The sequence below is a fragment of the Schistocerca serialis genome, chromosome 10 (genome assembly GCF_023864345.2).
Source record: "Schistocerca serialis cubense isolate TAMUIC-IGC-003099 chromosome 10, iqSchSeri2.2, whole genome shotgun sequence".
In the NCBI taxonomy this organism is placed as follows: Eukaryota; Metazoa; Arthropoda; class Insecta; order Orthoptera; family Acrididae; genus Schistocerca; species Schistocerca serialis.
This window is the reverse complement of record NC_064647.1, coordinates 183,497,881-183,519,753: the sequence shown is the minus strand read 5'-3', so window position 1 is coordinate 183,519,753 and position 21,873 is coordinate 183,497,881. Positions and strand designations below refer to the sequence as shown.

At 39.5% G+C, this 21,873-nt stretch overlaps 1 protein-coding gene across 9 annotated transcripts in view; it reads right to left on the bottom strand.

Moving 5' to 3' along the window:
• Positions 1-21,873, bottom strand: part of LOC126425006 (zinc finger protein 271-like) — an 87,104-nt gene that overhangs the window by 32,283 nt on the left and 32,948 nt on the right. For 8 of the 9 annotated variants that reach the window (XR_007576244.1, XR_007576243.1, XM_050087909.1 and 5 more), the window contains 2 exons: positions 7,227-7,285; positions 3,386-3,494 (listed from right to left, as the gene is read on the bottom strand). Coding sequence is in view for 7 of the 9 variants with exons in the window: in XM_050087909.1 (XP_049943866.1) it covers positions 3,386-3,494; positions 7,227-7,285 (168 nt within the window). In the remaining 2 variants the exon portion in view is untranslated. Of the gene's footprint in view, positions 1-3,385; positions 3,495-7,225; positions 7,286-21,873 lie in introns of all 9 variants that reach the window. The other variant, XM_050087908.1, reaches the window with a different exon arrangement.

Here is a 21,873-nt window from a genome sequence, read left to right as displayed (position 1 = left end):
ATTTATACACATTTCCACCATTCATTACACCAGCGCCATAAACTTCAATCAGCTGCCAGTGAATTTCAGCAGGATGGATTTGTTTTGCATTTAAAAACTGAATAACCAAGCACACTTCACAATCAGCAGGATTACTGATTGACATGGTGACAAAGGAAGCAGTTTAACCATGCAACTAACACTGGCAGAAATGTGAAACGTATTGGCAGCATAGTGAGAGACTGGCCAAGAATGGCTGACTGGGAATGGCTGTCATGTGACACGATGCGTGCACAAAATGAGCTGTCAGTTCTGACTTTAAAAATGACCCTCGTATTAAGTTATAGTGATTACTCTTGAAATAATAAACAGTTTACTTACATTATTTCTATCGGTCTCTTTTTTTAATTTGATGCCCTTTATAGCTTTGCCTTTCTTTAATCTATCTTCTAAGATAGGTCTTAGGGTTAGTACTCATTTGTGTGTTTCTATACTTCTCTTGAACCCAAACTGATCATTCCTGAGGTCAGATTCCACCAGTTTTTCCAATCTTCCATAAATAATTTGTATCAGTATTTCACAACTTAGATTGGTAGTCTGGTAATATTCACACCTGTCAACCACTGCCTTCTTTGGAATTTGAACTATCACACACTTCTCACCTGTCTCGTATATGTTGCAAAGAAGGTGGAATAGTTTTGTCATGCAGGGCTTTCAAAGGTTCTCAATAATACTAGGGAATGTCTACTCCAGGGGTCTTGTTTCCACTTAGGTCTTGCAATGTTCCATCATAATGTTACTGCAATATCCATATCTCCCATCTCCTCTTCATCTACTTTTTCTTCTCTTTCTATAATACTGCCCTCACTTCCCTTGTATGAACTTCCATTTTCTGCAGAGATCTCTCTAATTTCCTATATGCTGCATCTATCTTTACCGTAGATATGTAAATTTTTACAGTCTGTCATTTAGCTATTCTTGCTTAATCGCTTGCACTTTCTGTCAATCTCATGTTTTAGACACGTGTAATCCCTTTCACCTGTTTCATATGCTGCATCTTTATATTTTTCTCTTTCCCCAATTTCTTTTTCTCCTGTGTTATCCAGAGATCTCTACTGCGACTTGGCTTTATACCTAGTCAACCATCTTCTGCCTTCATTACTACTTCTCTCAAAGCTGCCTATTTGTCTTTTATTATCTTCCTTTCCTACGTATCTCGAAAGAAAATACAGTTATGCAAACAATTCTCTTTTTTATCACCATTGCAGACCAGTGAAGATGCCATTTACCACTATTTGAAACATGTTTTGCAACACAAATACCGGTAGCAAAAATTCAGCTGCAAAACAGTAAGTTAATACTTATCCACAAGATAACAGCTTCTCCAACAGCAGAGGTAATCGATCACACACAAATCTGTAATAAACAGCACCTGTTAATTTGTCTGGTAAAGTATCTGTCACTAACAATTCCTCCCCATACACTGATACTAAAGTGAACCTGGTACCTTGCTTCTACAATCACTCAAAGATTTGCAGATGCCCACACACGATTAATGTGGCAATTTATCATCTCAATGAAAGTGATTCTCTTCTCATCCATATATAAAATGCAAGCTGTGAACTGTGGACTGTGGCCTGGCGTGGTGGTCTTGAGGCCTGAGAGTTTGCACAGGACATTCATGCAAAACTGACCATGCAAGAGCGTTGTACACACACTTGCCTCTGCATCATTTTCTCCTAATCAAAACATTTGCTCCTCCAAATCTGGTGTGTAAACTGAGAGGAGACTACAGCAATTCCTTATCCTTATTGAAAATGATCACATGTCGGGAAGTCACTCAAAGAACCTGCCACACATTTCTTCAGATACAATGTGGTATCGAAAATGTCACCCGACGTACACAAAATGCACCTGTTGGTTAACACAATTAGACAAACCATTGCACAATACAATGTCTGGCATTTCTCACATTGAATAATAGTGTTCTATTTCAGTGTTTACACTGTTCACACTTCATTAATCTTATGCTGATGTCAATGCACTAATTTAGAAGGCAAGTGTAAGTGCCACTGCCTGACAACGGCATTACAATCAGAGCACTGACAAGTGGACCTAATGGTCATATTTTCTTTGATTGTGTTCATACCTACAGGCTTTATAGCTCAGTGCCAGTGCATTAATTTCCTGTAGTAGTATGCCACAATTCTCAAATAAACTAAAAAAATCTTTAAAAATTAGAAGATTTCTGAATTTAAGTAAAAAACATTTGTGATGTGTTAATTCAGTCAACAACAGTCAAGCACATAGTGCAAATTACTATAACTGTACAGTTGGTGGTTCAAATATTATTATTTTTAATTTTTTTTACTTTTATTTAAATTTAAGTAGAAATACTTATGAACAAACACTGAACCATAATTTTTTAATAAAACTATGTTTTTATTTTAAATTACTAACTGCAAGAAAAAGCTAGTATTAATAAGTAATTGCAATTTTGTTCAAAAAATGAAAACATCAGATAGAAAATAAAAAGCTTTTATATTTATAGAGGCTGAAAAGTATTGTTGAAGTATACAATAGTTTTTTTTCCATTTAAGAATAAGGCATTTTGCATGTCTGTGTAAAATTTAACTTATTTTCAGAAGACCAGTAGTTAAATGTAATTACATGTTAGTTTTTATTAAAAATGTTATTTAATACTTCATAATTAACATTTCTATTTGGTAATGAGTGAAGAATTTATTTAAAAGTTAAAAAGTATTTGCTAGCAAGATTTGAGCCAGGAACTCCACAATTTCTAGACTTATACACTATGCACTGAGCTACCACTGATTATGATAATCAATTATAGGTGTTTTGTGCTTAACAGCATTCACAAATTTTCTAGTCTTTAAAGATGATTTTATTGAGTTATTTCAGTACTGCTTTGGAAAACATTTCTGGGCAATAAGCTTCAAACCTTACACAAGTATGAAGCAAATTGAAAAGAGCCAATCTGGAAGCTGCCCTTTAAGCAAACAGACAGACTAAACCAATAAGAAATGAGCAATGAACATCAAAAGGGGGAAAGCCTGCACCACCGAGTACTGACTGCTCCACGAACAAGTAAAATGGCTCATACTTAACAAGCATTTATTTCCAGACATAGCTTTATAGGACCTTTCCTTTCTAGTATAGATGGTACTATCTACTGTAAGAATATGGAAATTTATTTTTTAAAACACAGTGTATACTTCTATATAAGGAGTATATGGCATTGGGTGGTGCACCTATTTGTTACTAAAAGTTCCTTCCCACTAGACTATCTTAGCCTAACGGTTCACAACAAACAAATCTAATATTCTACATGGCACTACTTGACTTTTACATGGCAGTCAACAACACATCAGGCCAGACAACTCACCACAAAGTCATCCTCACTCATTGCCTCCTCATCTTCGTCATCCTCTGTCTTTCCAGTATTGAGTGTTCTAGGCCCGAGACAATCATCTGAAGGTGAACATGCCTGGAACAGTTTTGAAAAATGCCTCATAAGACAAGATAGTAAAGCAAAAGTAATACAATGCACTATAATTCTATCGGGTGACCCCGAGGGAATTAGATCCGGAAATAATGCAGGTTGAAGTAGAGAGAATATAAAATGTAGGCTGGCTACAACAAGAAAAGCATTTCTGATTTCTTTCCTTCTCATCCCATCTGGTAATCCTCCCCTGATCTGCGGTTCTGAGCGGCTTTTAGTCTTCCCATTTTCTAAACCTTGCCAGTCCCTTTCTTTCATTCCTGTTCCTTCCCCTTCAATGCTTCTGCCATAAAAGAAGCCAATGGCACTGAGAACTTGCACATTTCCTTAAATGTGATGTCTGCTTTCTCCTATCACCATTTGATGTGCTGACTGACTGAAACATCATTGCCCAGCCCAAACTGCTAAGGACAGAAACTTAGAGAAAGCATGGATCTTATACTATAGGCATTGTTTACAAGGAGATTTTTCAAAATTCCAACCCTAAGAGGGTGCAATAGGGCGTGAAGCACTTTTTTGAAAAATATCACTATTAAGGCAATTCTGACTCAAGATCTACGGAAATTGGTATTTGGTTTCTCAGTCAGAAATAAAGAAATAATTGAATTTTATCCATAGTGGATGCTGGTGAACTCCGTGACTATTCCTTTATAGGGTGTAGAAAAATTTCTGCTACCAGTCACAATAAAAGATTATTTATTCGTCACACGGCCGGTTTCAGGCTTGTGCCCATCCTCAGTGATAAATAAAACTGAATGAAAATCATTAAACTGGTATGGAAATATTGTTGAAAATGCCATATTATTGGTGGCCAAAGAAAATTTTTGAATGGAAACCTTATGGTAGATGGAAATAATTGAGCATTGTGGTGTACACAGGGAGGAGGCACTGAATGGAGAGGCTTGGCTCAAGATACCAAAATGGTGGAATAATGTACTTTAGATCAGAAGGCTACTTACTAACAAACAGTTTTTGCAGGCAATTCGTTAAAGGAGATGGTGTGGCAATTTAATTTAGTAAACATACAGCAGCTTTAAAAAAATAGCTTCTTGAATACCACACCATACCATAGAAAGATTAATCAGAATGACGAATGCTGTGCTCCACAGTAATGATCTTAAGTTAGCAGAGCATGGCGTGATTGAGTTATATTGCTGACCGAATGCTGATGTAATGTGCTTCATGGGTAGACTTTGTAGTTGCACTGATAATACTGTATTTGATGAATTTAATGTAGTTTAGCAAACTCACATAGTCTTTTAAATATATTAAGCTCAGACACTAGAGGAGCAGGCACTTGCTACACTAGAGCTGTCTTCTTCAGATGCTGCAAGTTTGCCTGGACTTCAGGTAGATGTCACAATTATTTGGCAAAGGTTTCCATGTTTGGAAGTGTTCAAGTGCTATCAAGCATCAAATTTGTTTGTGATGGATGGTGATCACTTAAAGTGTGGAAATAGGGGTCAGTATAAGCAAGTTTTCTATATGCACTGTGACCTAGGGATCTGTCCATTCTTCTTTTAACATCTCCTTTTTCAAATTCCACTGAGAATTTTATATTACAGTGGATGGAGTTTAAATGTCCCAGGAACTCTGAATACTTTTACAGTACATTTAGCCACATTGAGTAGCACCAGTGCATGATGGGAGTGGTGACTGGGTGAGAGTAAGGAGGAGGCTGGGGCAGGGAGGGGGAGCGATAGTGTGGTTGGGGTGACGGAGAGTGAAGTGCTGCAGATTAGACATAGGGCAGGGGAGATTGTGTGTTTGGGAGGTGTGGGGGGGAGGGGGGGGGGGGGACGTGGCAGAAAAGAAGAGAAATAAAAAGACTGGGTGTGGTGGTGGAATGATGGCTTTGTGGTGCTGGAATGGGAACAGGGAAGGGGCTGGATGGGTGAGGACAGTGACTAACAAAGGTTATGGCCAGGAGGGTTATGGGAACATAGGATGTATTGCAGGGAAAGTTCCCACCTGCGCAATTCAGAAAATCTGATGTTGGTGAGAATGATCCACAGAGCACAGGCTGTGAAGCAGTCACTGAAATGAAGGATATCATGTTTGGCAGCGTGTCCAGCAACGGGGGGTCCACTTGTTTCTTGGCCACAGTTTGTCAGTGGCCACTCATGTGGACAGACAGCTTGTTGGTTGTCACTACTACATAGAATGCAGCACAGCAGTTGCAGCTTAGCTTGTAGACCAAATGACTGGTTTCACAGGTAGCCCTGCCTCTGATGATATAGGTGATGTTAGTGACCGGACTGGAGTAAGTGGTGGTGGGAGGATGTATGGGACAGGTTTTGCATCTAGGTCTATTACAGGGGTATGAGCCATGAGGTAAGGGATTGGGAGCAGGGGTTGTGTACAACACAAATCACCATTTTCCTTTTCTGAATAATTAATTAAGGCAGTAATGACAAATAGCAGCATGGATGTGAACAAATTTGCAGTTCATCACACTATACTATAGAAGACGGCTAAGGGATGAGCTATGAGAATATGCTCCATAGCATTAAGTGCAATTTTTGTCTCTTTTTTTCTTTTTTTAATATATAGTTTCATGCGGGATTGTACTCGGAGTAGCGAGAAACCATACCCCAAAGGTCAAATCCTACAACCTCCAGCACCCCAGGAGTGTTGGCACCGCCAGGGCGGCCTACAGTGGCAAGGCTTTGATGCCGCCCGACAGGCGGAAAATCCCCCACTACATATTTTTTGAGTGTAGGGCGGAGGAGTGGAATGTATCCATTTAGACGCTGGTGATGAGGGAGCATCTGGAAAGTTCTTCAAATGAACAGCGACTCCCACAGGCGACCACAATTGGCCACATTGACGTGACATAAGCGGTGTTTCCTGTGCATTCATTCACTGTCGAGTGGGAGCAGTGCTCATTGGTGAAAAATTTATTAAAATGTTGCAATTGGACAACCACACCAGTGGAGTGGCATGCTGCACTAGGTTTTTGGTGGAAGTGTGGCACAAGCATTTCAGCATCCGTCAAATAAGGACGGAGTACTATGTGCTGTGCGATACAGAATAATTGCGGAGTAGCTGTGTACCTTACCTGGAACTCCAGATAATTTCGCGGAATTGTGTCGCATTCGCGTGCCACTATGGTTGCAGACACATCGCACCTGATTGGCACAACAACATGACGCGAACAGCCGGCTGGGGACCTTATCATTGAGCAGAATAGGTAATATACACTGCTCCGGCCATAGCACTATCAGCCTTGCAGTAGATAGAAGTTAAACGGTTGGCCATTGACCTATTGGGCATAGCAGCACATTCTTGCATTATTTCTGTGATTAGATACAGATGTAAAGTACGTGACCTAGAACCTTGTGCTCTCTTTCAGTCAAGGGGAAGTGCCAACCTGCATCATTAGGTGTTATAGTTGTAAATTAGTGGTGTACTCCTTTTTCTTTATTAAGAAATTAATCTGTCCACACTCAAGTGTCATCACTTTATTAATTGAATGTTAGTAAATGTAATTGTCAAATGGATTAAACCTGATTATTTTTCCTGATATTTCAGACTACACATATATCAAAAAGCCAAGCCTTTCCTAAAACCAAGTCACAAATTTTGGTGGGGTTAACTTCCTGTTAATAATTTACACGCATTACTACTTGCAAGCGACCTCACCCAATCTGATTTAACATCAACAAAAGTAAAATACAAAAATATAATTATAGAATAATGCAAAAGTAAAGGTATACTCACCTCTTTAACAGCATTTAGTGGCTCCTGTGTGCTAACGTGGCCATCAGGCACCTCCCAATCCTGAAAAGGAGTAAATGGAGTTACACTTGTGTGAGCATAAATGCTAAAGCCATAGACATAACAACCACCCAACATTCTGCCCCTCCCCTTCAATAATGTGCAGCAAATGATGCATGTACAGCCAGCTGTAGGTAATCTGGTGCCCTCTGCTATTATTACTTTGTTTAAGTGAGGCTGGGGGGGCTATCGAATGTAAGGTTTAACGTTGCATTCCTTATACAGATAATATAATCATCTCTACCTCAACTGGAAGAAGAACTGAAGCTGTCTGAGCATGATGGCAAAGATACTTGCATTTTGTGGGTACCCTGTAGTAGTTAGACAAAAAACAGCATGTCACTCAAACATAAAAGAAGACTGCCACAGTTTAAAATTATATTATTATAAAAACTTCCATTAACTGTTTTACATCTATAATCTATATGTGTAAACAAATAAAATATCATTTAACATTTCACGGACCCACTGAAGATGCCTTACTAGAGCGAAACGTGTTTAGGATCACAAATAAATTATATATTTACAAAAAAGTGCAGCATGCAAAGAGATTTGTCTTTTAAATTACTGTAGTATATATACAGCTCCTGTGAAAAGGGCCACTACAAGGAACTTAGTGTAAAAGAAAATACTTTCAGATTTTGCACCCACATGTGCCTATTACATCAGATGTTCCAGAGTTCTGGCGAAGAACAAAATAAAGTGTTTTCAAAAATAGTGCAAAAAATAGTGTCAGTTCAGCTTCGTGATTTCAAAACTAGTGTGTGACCCAGTGACAGGCTGCACATAAAAAGCATTATACTTTATCTTCTCTTATGCTTTGCTGATTAATTCTACTGTCATGCAAAAACAATGCCATAGAAAGTGACAGAAATATAGAAATTATGTACTATAGGTATGTGAGATGTGCGGCACATCCTCAGACATCAATAAGAATGCAATAATCCCAATTCCAAAGACAGCAGGTGCTGACGGGTGTGAATATTATCAAACTACAAGCTTGATAAGCCACGGTTGCAAAATACCAACACGAATTATTTACAGAAGAATGGATACAAGCCAACCTTATCGAAAATCAGTTTGAATTCTGGAGAAATGTAGGAATACCCGTTGCCATTATTACTGACCCTGTGACTTAGAAGACAGATTGAACAAGGGAAAACCTTCATTTAACAGCTTTTGTAGTTTTGTAGGAAACTTTTGACAATGCTTATTGGAATACATTGTCTGAAATTCTAAATGTAGCAGGGATAAAATTCAGGAAGCAGAAAGATATTTACAACCTGTACAGACGCTGTACTGCAGTTCCAAGAGGAGAAGGACTTGGAAAGGAAGCAGTAATTGAGAATGAGTGAGACTGAGGTGTCACCTATACTCAGTTTTAGTCAATCTGTACACTGAGCATGCAGCAAAGGAAACCAAGGAGAAATTTGGAATGAGAATTAAAGTTCAGTGGGAGGATATATAAACTTATAGGATTTACATTGGCATTTTAATTTTTTTCAGTGACAGCAAAGAACTTCACAGTGAGGCTGAATGGAATGGATAGTGTTTTGAAAATGGTAATAAGATGAACATCAATAAAAGTAAACTAGGAGATGCTAAGGGAATTAGAGTTGGAAATGAGACTTTAAAAATAGAGCATATGGAAAAGTGTAGCGGATATAAAATACAGACTGCCTAAAGCTACAAAACTGTTTCTGAAAAAGTGGAATTTGTTAATGTCTAATATAAATGTTAACCTCACAAAGTCTTTTTTGAAGGCACTTGTCTGGAATGTAGCTTTGCATGGAAGTGAAATGTGGGTAAAAAGCACTTCAGATAAGAAGAGAATGGAGCTTTTCAATTCTGATGCTACAGAAGAAAGCTTAAGATTAAACAGATAGACTGAGTACTGTAACTAATTAGGTGGTACTGAAGCACACTGTGGAAAAAAGAAAATTTATGGAACAACATGTCTAGAGGAAGGAATCGTCTATTTGGTAATGGAGCGGAGCAGAGCAGAGGAGGGAGAGGTAGGGGTAGGGGGGGAGGGGAGAGAGAGAGAGAGAGAGAGAGAGAGAGAGAGAGAGAGAGAGAGAGAGAGAGAGAGAGAGAGAGAGAGAGAGGAGGGGGGGGGGGAGGGGGGAGTGTTTTGGGACGATGAGGGGTTATTGTACAGGGAGAGTGAGGGGTTATTGTACAGGGAGAGTGAGGGGTTATTGTACAGGGAGAGTGAGGGGTTATTGTACAGGGAGAGTGAGGGGTTATTGTACAGGGAGAGTGAGGGGTTATTGTACAGGGAGAGTGAGGGGTTATTGTACAGGGAGAGTGAGGGGTTATTGTACAGGGAGAGTGAGGGGTTATTGTACAGGGAGAGTGAGGGGTTATTGTACAGGGAGAGTGAGGGGTTATTGTACAGGGAGAGTGAGGGGTTATTGTACAGGGAGAGTGAGGGGTTATTGTACAGGGAGAGTGAGGGGTTATTGTACAAGGAGAGTGAGGGGTTATTGTACAGGGAGAGTGAGGGGTTATTGTACAGGGAGAGTGAGGGGTTATTGTACAGGGAGAGTGAGGGGTTATTGTACAGGGAGAGTGAGGGGTTATTGTACAGGGAGAGTGAGGGGAGGGAGAGTGAGGGGTTGTTGTACAGGGAGAGTGAGGGGTTGTTGTACAGGGAGAGTGAGGGGTTGTTGTACAGGGAGAGTGAGGGGTTGTTGTACAGGGAGAGCAAGGGATGAATACAGTAAGCAGGTTCACACAGATGTAGGTTGCAATAGTTATTAAGAGATGAAGAAGCAGTATAGAGTACAGTGGAGCGCTGCATCAAATGAGTCTTCAGACTGAAAGCCACAACAACCCTAACCAAACAACTAAGTACATGTAATCCATAAAATTAAGTGTGCCAAACAATGCAGAGGCCTCTTGAACAAAGCTGACATCATTTGCTCACACCTGTCACTACTGATGAAGAAAATGAATGACAAATGAACTACATCAAGTCCTCCTTAAATGAAAACTGATTCTGGTATGAGCAAGATGCTCAATTCTCAGTCTACAATAAAATACAGTTTTACACAGTTGATATCTGTAGTGATTCACTGACTACCAGCATTTATGTTGCCACTCAGTGCCACAAACAAACATACAGTCTGTTCACAATGTCCTGATTAAGTCCTCAGCAGTGTGGGGAGAGCAGAGGAAGCAACCTCTGCCTACCAAAATGCGTAACTGCAGGGTGTGTGTGTGTGTGTGTGTGTGTGTGTGTGTGTGTGTGTGTGTGTGTGTGTGTGTGTGTGAGGGGGTGGAGGGGGGGGGTTTAACTATGTGTTTACTTCTTTTACTTATGTAGTGTTCACAGTACACATTTGCTTACTGGTTCAGTATGGACCGGCATGACATCCACTTTGTAATGGCTCTAGCACAGACAGATACTGTATTTTTAAGCTGGCAACAACCAGACACAAAAAGCCCATGGCCCGAAGTTGACTGATTTCTACCAAACTTAGCCAATACAGAACTAGGGAGACCTAATTACATGATGTTCTGAACAAGCTATATTCTGAATGTGATGACATGTTTCTCTAAATGGGATACTAAATTTCGAGTTTTCTGCACTTATGAATGACAAGTGGTCTACTTTGAAAGCACAGATACATGTAGATGACAACAGATAATGGAATTTGGAAATAGTGTTGCAAATAACTGTCAATGTCCTGCAGAATATACACAGTAAATATGCCTTCAAAATTTTAATGCAATAAGATGATCATAATTTTTAGTTACCATATGCAGGTACAAAATCACAAAAATTATTAGCTTATGTTGAAAAAAATTACATTTTGTGTGGCTAGGGCATCCTGACAGGTAGACTGGTCTCCTGTTGCAAGTCTTTTTAGGCAACACCGCTTCAGTGACGTGTGTCGCATTAGCTTACTGTAAAGAAATAGTTATTCTTGTTATGTGGGGGTTATCTAATGAAAGATCACTATTTCCTACCAATCCAATAAGTTCTGTAGATTCTGTAAGTGACGACGTTTATACACAGAAGTAAATAAACAATGCCATGTAATGATGAAAATATAAATTACATGAAATTAGGCAATTCTTATCAGTTCCATTATGATGATAATGAATACCATAAAGAAAATTAAAACTAGTTGTGGCTTTTGTTTTACACAAATTTTTGTCTATAAAGGAAAACAGACGATATTTATTGCCAACATATTTACTTCTCCAGATTTGTAATGAGCTTGTTTCAGTTACAGTATGCTTATTCAGATGGAAGAGTCTAATGTAAATATGGAATGCTTACTTGGAGTCATCAAGTAGAGTGAAATTCAATGGCAGATATGTGGTGACCTTCAGCCCGTTGCACTTTTACTAGATATGCAACTGGTAGACACTAAAGTCTCTTGCGGCTCACTACACCAAAAGCAAATTAGTTTAGAAAAAAATTCACTTCATTTCAGTGGGAAGAAAGCTTACTCGAGCCACTATTCGATCCTGCATCCTTTACACATAAAGTTAGGTCACATGGAAAATTTCATTAAAGAAGTGAACAATAATGCCAAAGCCTACAAGCATTTGAGGGAAAAATTCCCACGACTGAGTGAACCAAATGTCAAAGAGGGTATCAATGTTGTCACTGATTTGAGAGCTTTTCAAAGACAAACAAGGTGAAGAAATATCATATGGTAATGCGAAGATTGCTTCGGACAGTTTTAAAAAATGTTTATTGAACAGTCCACGGGTGTACTGCTACTCCAGTGTCCAATGGGCACAATATTTCAGTGATCAGACATGTCACCATCATCAGGTGGGTTGACAAATTGAGCTCCCGAGGCTGACTTACACTCCTCCCACTGCAAGCCATTGCCTCTGCAATATGCACCCAAGGGTGCAAATCGGCAGTCGTACAGACATGAGCGTCGGCATCTGTGGTGGCGTCGATGTAGGTGCTCTGTCTGCCCGTATCACCAGATCATTGTGTTTGCTGAGCATCATCTTACATAGACTCATTGCTGATTCCCATACCTTGCTATTGTTGCAACCATAGTTCCGACTGATAAGAGTCTCCAGGGTGCAAATTTTTATCACTTCTGTAACGACAGTAACCATTGACTTGTCAGGGTACATTAGTCAAGTGTGCTGCTGGTGTTCTTGGCATCGATCTTTGACTGTGTGCACTGTTTGTCCAATACACGTCTTGCCACACTGGCACAGAATTTGATACAACCTGATCTTCCACAAATCAAAGTCACCTTTAACATCCTCAATAATGCCCGCATTTTATTGGGTGTGAAAAAGGCAACTCTTACACAGTGCTTTCTCAATATGCATATGACTTTTTTTGATAGTGCACCAGTGTACGATATAAACGTTGTGGCTTCATCTTGCTCCATGGTTCCTCCCATCTCTACAGATTGTACTGTAGTGGTGGGGTGAATAGTGCACTTAATCAGCCATTCAGAGTATCTGTTTTTTCAGAACAGTTTTGAGGTGTTCCAGTTCCTGGGGTAGACCTCTGTGTCCAAGATGGTATGCACCCTGTGTAGTAGTGTTTCTAGCACCCCATTGTGCACAGTAGTGGCAGCTATCAGCTTTGCAAACACTGGTCAGTGTGAATTTTTTCTGTGCCAGTGCGACAAGATATATATTCAATGAACAGTACTCACTATTGAACATCAGTGCCAAGAACACCAGTGGCACACTCGACTAATGTACCACTACAAGTCTGTGGTCACACACACAGCATTGTTTGTCAGAGAATTGTGCGATGGAATACAAAAGCACCAGGATTTTAGCATAAACTTTCTAATACTGGGACAGTGTCATTAGAGAAGCCATTGAAATTTGCATTGAAGATAATCTTATGACTGGGGACTGCAGCTATAATCTCAGCAAGGCTTGGGATCGAGCAGTGGGTCTAATTAAGAAGATGCTCAGCAAACAACAATCTGACGACTAGGCCAGAGAGAGCAACTGTATCGACACTACCACAGGCAACAATGCAAGCATCTCCATGACTGCCGACATGCACCATAGAGGGTGGACCGTGGAGGGCACGGCCCGCAGTGGGAGGGGATACAAGTCGGCTGTGCACCCTCACGAGTGAAGTCTGTTGGACAATATGGATTGGCAGCACACCAGTGGACTGTTCAATCAATAGATATGCCGGGAGAAGCTGAAGAATCATGTCAAAAATGTTTGTTTAAACCTGTTGGTAAATAAGAGCACAGAATTATATTGAAATTATAGGTGAAATCTTGTCATATTATGAAAACCTTGGCTGTAACACGTCTCTGAAAATACAATTTGTCCATGCTTACATCAACTTCCTGCCCGAAAACTGCGGAGCAGTTTGACAGACTTGATTGATTTCATCAGTATATTGCAATCATAGAGATGAGGTGTGCAAAAAGTGAACTCCTGTTCTGGCATAATACTGTTGGACTGTTGCTAGGGTGCTCCAAGTGCAACCTAAAAGCGACGAGCCAAGTGGAAACACACACCTCATTTATAGTTTGTTCAAAAATTCTTCAATAGGTCATGTCAGAAACAGCCAACGTAAAAAGTATTCATATTACTAAATAAAATAGTACCTACTGGTATTTTATGTATTCGTTATAAATTATTGGATAGCTTGTGTATGTTTAACAATTTCTATGAGAAACTGAAAAAAATCCTGGAAAATTCTTACATTCCTTTTGGTTTAATTTAGTAATTTGGTGAGTTAATGTTTATCAGATCTTATCAGTATGAGTGACTTCACATTCATCACCACCTCCAGGGATTCAGAATCCAGAATTTCTTAAAATTTCTATTATTAAAGGTTTTGGGTATATTGCTAATCAAATAAGTATCCAGGCAATTCCATGTCAGTTCAAAGCAGAAGAGTAACATTTTCAAGTCAATCACAACAGATTTGATGCTGATGACAATATTTATAGTAACACTCTGGAGCAATGCAATATACTTTTTCAAAAAGCTTGAAGGTGGTGTGTTTTGAGATATTCAAGTTCAAGGTCAATGATCTTGCAAGTGAAAATTCTTAAAATCCTGCCACATTGCACGCCAATGTAGTAGAGCTCTACTCTTCAGTTTTACAATGGTATATGTTACATTACTGTCTCTAGAGTGGAACCAGAGTTATCATTTGTATTGAGACAGATGAGCATACATTTCACACAGTTTCCAAACTTAGCCAGCCTGTAACTTTCTTTACAACTGTCATGTATCCATTTATCTGGAGCACTGAATGCACAAAATGTGAAAGGAATCTGAATGGGTCAAGCAGTGCATTGGACTGACATGGAATTACCCATGCATTATATTAATGGTATAAAACTGAACACATTTCTTAAGCTGGAGCTAAGTATTTCATTCAACAGCTATTTTTCCATGATATTATATCTAAATAAATGCAGAAATCCTAAATTTAAGTAATTCACAAATTTTCAGGGAAAATTTGTTCCACAGTGTAATCCACACTCACATACAGACCGATCAAAGCTTTTTGCCTAATTGCTATATGGTGGACACTGCAGGTGACAGGAGTCTGCAGATGTGTATGTGATGGTTCTGTCTGCACTCTGAAACCATTATTCTCCATTCAAGTCAATGCAGCATAGAAACAATTGAGCAGTTACATGCATCACCAGTTGCTTTAACAATAACTTGTAAGATCTGATAACAAAAACAAGGAGGAACAGAACAATAGCAAAACAACAGACAATAAATTGTGGCAAGTCTAATAATAATAATAACAATAATAATAATCTCTGCTTAGTGACATCAGACACTCTAAATTAACATACTTTGCATTTTCTAATGTGTTTAAGCCTAAGTTTCCAGGACAGCATACCAATTACGAAGAAAACTGGACAGCCCAACACTATGACCACAACTCTTAAGTTCATCTATTCTCTATGCAGTGAAGACATTAGATTTGCTTGCTACAGAAATTAATGTGCCCAACCGACAGTATCAGCATTTCTCTCACTGCAAGCGACATAATGGAAAGTGGAAAACATTACACATACCAATAAGTCCATATCTTCCATTTGCACATCCAGGAGGTCACTGAAATATTCTAAGATGGGCCACACAAATGTTTTACAAGCAATTTCCTTTGTAGGGTAGTTGTGCTTCCCTAATATTCTGCCAATAAAATGAAGTCTGCCACGTGCTTCACCTATGACTGAACCTATGTTACACCCAGGCATTTGTATGAGTCAATCAGTTCCAGCTGTGACTCAATGATATTGTAATCATCTTCATTCTTGAAGTGAAAATTTTTACATTTCTAAACATTTAAAGCAAGTCGCCACTCATTGCACCACTTTAAAATCTTGTCTGCAAAGAGTCATGTAACATCAACAGTAAGGATCCAAACATACTTAACTGGGTCACAGCTGAAGGTGTTTCTACATTTGTTGATAACTCTCTATCAAAGATAATATGCAGTGTTCTCCCTACTAAGAAATTGTCAGTCACAAATTTTGTTTGTTACCCCTTTACGGGTGTACTTCAGAAAATAAGTGTAGGTGTGGTACTATGTAAAATATTATTTGAAAGTGAAGGAATACTACATCTTCCTCACTGTCTCAATTCATGGCTTTACAATGTCGTGAGAGGCAAGCACGGCTCATGTTTCATGGATCAATGTTTACCCAATTCATGTTGGTCATCATAGAAGAGATCATTCAGTTTCAGACACCTCTTTAGATTTGATATATTTTAAGATTCTGCAAGCAATGGGTATCAAGGATACTGGATAGTAGTTCAGTTCTCGTCTTTCTTGCAGGTGGGTGTGACCTGTGCTCTCCTCCCTGCATCTACCAGCTCTTAAGGTTAAAGCATAATGAAAATGGTTTTAAAATAGGGAGTTGTGTTTTCTCTACAACCTACTAATGTCACTGACCCATAAAGCTCTGCAACTGTATAGAGGAGTCAAAGTCTGAAGGCTAACGATTTAAAGGCTACAGATGCACACAAGTTGCTGATGAACCAACAATGAGTTACACACAGTTATGATCAGCAGATTCACAAGAGACATAAATAAACCACAATGAGACCAAAAAAAGATCAAGTTACATGTTGCCCAGCCATAAACTGAAACTCTATCAAATAACTCCACATTATACTGGCACAAAATTTATGTCAGTAGGGTGAAAGAGCCTGAAATACATTACACACTTAAAGCACAATATGGCACAGTGCCAAGCCATATAGGCATTTATATGTGTGTGTGTGTGTGTGGGGTGGGGGGGGGGGGGGTGGGGGGGCGCATGCTCTGGCAGGCATGAGGGTGGGTGGGTCTCTGTTGCCTACTTTTGACACAGGCCTTGTTGGACGAAAGATTATTGTGTGAAAGGTCTTTTGTTGTGCCTATCTGCAACACTCCACATCTCTGCTATATGGTGAGTAGCAACTATCCTTTTCATAATATTGTTACATTTCAATCTGAATTTTCCACTGTTTTATTTATGCGAGGGCTGTCCAACCACACTGAAGCACAAAATTCAGCCACAGAAAACACAAAACTGAGCACCAAAGTTCAAAACATATCTGCTAATGCTCTCCAGTTAGTACTCAGACTTCCTGGGTTAGGTTGTTTCATTTCCTTAATTTTCAAGACATTTTTTCAAGATGCTTCCTGAATATAGTGTCCTATCAAACGTAATTCCAAGATAATTAAGGTGACTCTGGTAGGGAAGTACTGTATGATTCATATAGATCTCCAGTTTATTTGTTGTTTAAATTGATACTGCTGAGGGTTGAACTCTTTGCACTGAATCGCAAATACTAGATTGTCAGCACATCCAAACCTCTTTGCACCAGTTTCAGCTATGTCAGAAATATAAAGGTTGAAATGTACATGGAAAAATACTGACTCCTGATATAGTTTTATTTAATTTCTTTTCTTTGCTTATAAATTTAGCTCGGACCATCTTTAAGTACATGTTCGAGAGCATGTTCCAGATAAGTCCCAACGCGATTTGACAAAGGATGACTTCAATATACTATATGCCAAATATCCCATGAAATCTATATCAATAAATCTAAGAATCAGTTATCAGGACAGAATGCACAAATACTTATCACATGCCATGTACATCTGCTGCAGAGGCAGCGGAAATAAAAAAGCTAATAGCAGCGAAAGGCATATCTGCAACCATTTTACCCAAATTTCATCTGTGAATAGAATGAGAAGGAAAGCTCATGCATCACTATAAAAAGAATCTTTTACAACACATTTAATCATGTTTACATACAGATGTAGGTATAATTTTACAGCAAAGCTCTGGCAGACTAAGTACCTTAGGAGTAAAGGAGATACAAACTGAAAAGCAGAAATACAGGGTGATTCAAAAAGAATACCACAACTTTAAAAATGTGTATTTAATGAAAGAAACATAATATAACCTTCTGTTATACATCATTACAAAGAGTATTTAAAAAGGTTTTTTTTCACTCAAAAACAAGTTCAGAGATGTTCAATATGGCCCCCTCCAGACACTCGAGCAATATCAACCCGATGCTCCAACTCGTTCCACACTCTCTGTAGCATATCAGGCATAACAGTTTGGATAGCTGCTGTTATTTCTCGTTTCAAATCATCAATGGTGGCTGAGAGAGGTGGCTGAAACACCATATCCTTAACATACCCGCATAAGAAAAAATCGCAGGGGGTAAGATCAGGGCTTCTTGGAGGCCAGTGATGAAGTGCTCTGTCACGGGCTGCCTGGCGGCCGATCCATCGCCTCGGGTAGTTGACGTTCAGGTAGTTACGGACAGATAAGTGCCAATGTGGTGGCGCTCCATCCTGCTGAAATATGAATTATTGTGCTTCTTGTTCGAGCTGAGGGAACAGCCAATTCTTTAACATCTCCAGAGAGTGTGGAACGAGTTGGATCGGGTTGATATTGCTCGAGTGTCTGGAGGGGGCCATATTGAACATCTCTGAACTTGTTTTTGAGTGAAAAAAAACCTTTTTAAATACTCTTTGTAATGATGTATAACAGAAGGTTATATTATGTTTCTTTCATTAAATACACATTTTTAAAGTTGTGATATTCTTTTTGAATCACCCTGTATAAAGTTGTTGACTGGCACACACAAAAAAGAAAGGAAACTTTCTACCTTTCAGAGTAATCCCTTTTTTTTTCCCTCAGCCAGAGTGCACTCACTTTTGTCTTTTGCTGTGTCATTCCTAAAGTATTTAGATGTAGATATACAGATATTTTCCTTTCACACTTCTGTGGGTCTTGTGACAACTCACTATGAGTACTGTATGTCTTGCATTTCGCAGTTGTCTACAGAGTATGTATATAGATGACTTTTCAGTAGGTTCACAGATAACACACACTTTGCTTACCCAGCCATGGTTATATGCTGACAATTTACATGACTATATTTTTTTAATCTTAATCTACCATGAAATTTGTGAACTGTAAGCCAACCACATACAGACAATATCCATTCAGTTACCCATCTGTGGAGTGGATGGATTTGTAGGCAGAAATGATTTCAATTTGTTTACAAAGCTTTCATTAAATGTCAGTACCATTGATTCATAAGGGCAATGGTCAAATATTTTGCAGCTTTTGGTACAAGAGAAAGGTTAAGTTGTCAATAATGGAGTTTATTTTTGTTCTTAGTGTTATATTTATGAATGCTGCTGTTATATCCAAATGGTGCCTCAGTGAACTTTGTGACAGATTAAAAGTATTAAGGCCTAATCTTTTAAACAGTTGCCTACATGGAGTTTGAGGATGGACACCAGATGACATCCTTACAGCAAATCTAAGTGTAATGAATACTTTGTGTCTGTGCATGGAATTGCCACAAAGAGCTATTCCATTAGGAATCAGTGAATGAAAGTCTACAACATAAGCTAATTTTTTATTGTTTTCATCAGCAAATCAGCAATTACACATGGAGCAAATGTTTCTAATGCAAGTATTTGAGAAATTCATTTCACATGGTCTCAAATACAAGTTCTGATCAATATGAAAACTCAGGAATATTTAAAAATCAGTTTCATATACTTGCTTTCCCAGTGCACTGTTGATTAGCAAAGTTGCTAAATTTCAGGCAAAATCTTTTATTAGCCATAACTCTGAAACTAAACATTTGCAGACCTATGTTACATGAACTTTCTTCTTTAGTTTTAATTGTAGAATAACACATTAAACTATTTACATATCTTCCTGAATCACCCTGTATAAAACTTACATTATATTATTCTTCACATTTCCTCATGTAGTGAAGCCTTGAGAAGTTCTTATTGCTACCCTTAATATTTCTCGATGAATGGAAAATCCAGGATGGAATAATGACAATGTTAGGAAAAGGATAGATTGCTACTCACCATACAGAGGAGATGTTGCGTCTTAGACAGACAGGCCTGTCTGCAGCTGGACATCTCTGTTATATGGTGAGTAGCAGTCTATCTTTTTCATATTATTGAATATTTCTCAGGTATTCAGTCTGGTGCCTTTAAGCTGCAATATTTCGGCAATCCACTTTCTCACCACCTTCAGGTATCCCTGACAACTGATGGATGCTGCACCAGCAGAGATATGCATTCACCACCAGCCACAGCACAACTGTGGACCCTACATAAACTTCTTAATGTCGCAGTTCCCCAAACCGATGGACCAGGTTCGCACCCGGAGGCGGCCGGCTGGAGGCTGTGGCGAAGGGAAAAGGATATACAAGCAGAACCCAGCAGATATCAATCTATCATCAGGAATGCTTGAAGATGGCAAGAAATCAGTCAGCAGAAATATCATGTCTTCTGGGTGATGCCACCCAGATGAGTATCCGCATGAATACACACACACACAAAAAATAAATAAATAAAGACATAAAAAATAAAAAATTTGCAGCACCTCATTTCCAAAAGTTCCAGAACTGTACAGAAGATTGGAATCGAGATCAACATAAACATCATTTCTGCCCTTTTTATCGTTCCTGAAAACTACACATTGCATGTTGTACCACCATACAGCGAGACCTCCAGAGGTGGTGGTCCAGACTGCTGTACACACTGGTACCTCTAATACCCAGCAGCACATCCTCTTGCACTGATGCATGCCTGTATTTGTTGTGGCGTACTGTCCACAAGTACATCAAGGCACTGTTGGTCCAGATTGTTCCACTCCTCAACGGCGATTCGGCATAGATCCCTCAGAGTGATTGGTGGGTCACGTCATCCATAAACAGCTGTTTTCAATCCATCCCAGGCTTGTTCAATAGGGTTCATGTTTGGAGAACATGCTGGCCACTCTAGTCGAATGATGTCGTTATCCTGAAGGAAGTCATTCACAAGATGTGGAAGATGGGGACGCGAATTGGTCGAAGGATGGCATTCATGTATCGTACAGCCATTACAGCGCCTTCCATGACCACCAGCTATGTACGTCGGCCCCACATTAAGCCACCCCAAAGCAGCAGGGAACCTCCACCACGCTGCACTCACTGGACAGTGTGTCTAAGGTTTTCAGCCTGACCGGGTTGCCTCCAAACACGTCTCCGACGATTGCCTGGTTGAAGGCATATGAGACACTCATTGGTGAAGAGAATGTGATACCAATCCTGAGCGGTCCATTCGGTATGTTGTTGGGCCCATCTGTACCGCAATGCATGGTGTCGTGGTTACAAAGATGGACCTCGCCATGGACGTTGGGAGTGAAGTTGCGCATCATGCAGTCTATTGCATACAGTCTTAAGTCCTGTGGCTGCATGAAAAGCATTATTCAACATGGTGGCGTTTCCGTCAGGGTTCCTCCGAGCCATAATCCGTAAGTAGTGGTCATGTCATTGACAGTTCCTGTCCCTGTGTATCTCCTTCATGTCGGAATAACTTCACTTTGGTTCACACCGAGATGCCTGGAAACTTCCCTTGTTGAGAGCGCTTCCTGGCACAAAGTAACAATGTGGATGCGATCGAATCACATTATTGACCGTCTACGCATGCTTGAACTACAGACAACATGAGCTGTGTACCTCCTTCCTGGTGGAATGACTGGAACTGATCGTCTGTCAGACTCCCTCCATCTAAGAGTCACTGCTCATGCATTGTTGTTTACATCTTTGGATGGGTTTAGTGACATGTATGACAAGTCAAAGGGACTTTATCTGTGCTACAATATTCACTGTCAACGTCTATCTTCAGAAGTCCTGGGAACCGGGGTGATGCAAAACTTTTTTTTATGTGTGTGTATATTCAAGATTTTCTTAGGGAGGGAAGGAAAACCTAAAACCACACTTCTTATAGCTATGTTTTCCCCCTCCTTCTTTATACTTTTATTTTTGATTTGAATAGCTAGCTGTTCCTGCAGCCCTCTCAAGCACAGCTTTTAATGAGATTCTTGCTTCCATGTTTGCCTCTCCTGTCAGAAATTTAGTGGCACTGTATACACTCTCACATGCACAATAATCAAGATATTGCATTGCTTGTGAATTCTATGAAGACTGAGTTGCAATGTTATAGTGAATAGAGAGCAGTGAGATTGTTCAAAGTGTGGAAGTTGGCATCCGGCAATCGACCCAGGCGGCCAAGCCTTTGCAACAGACGAATGCAACTGTTCAGTGCTCAG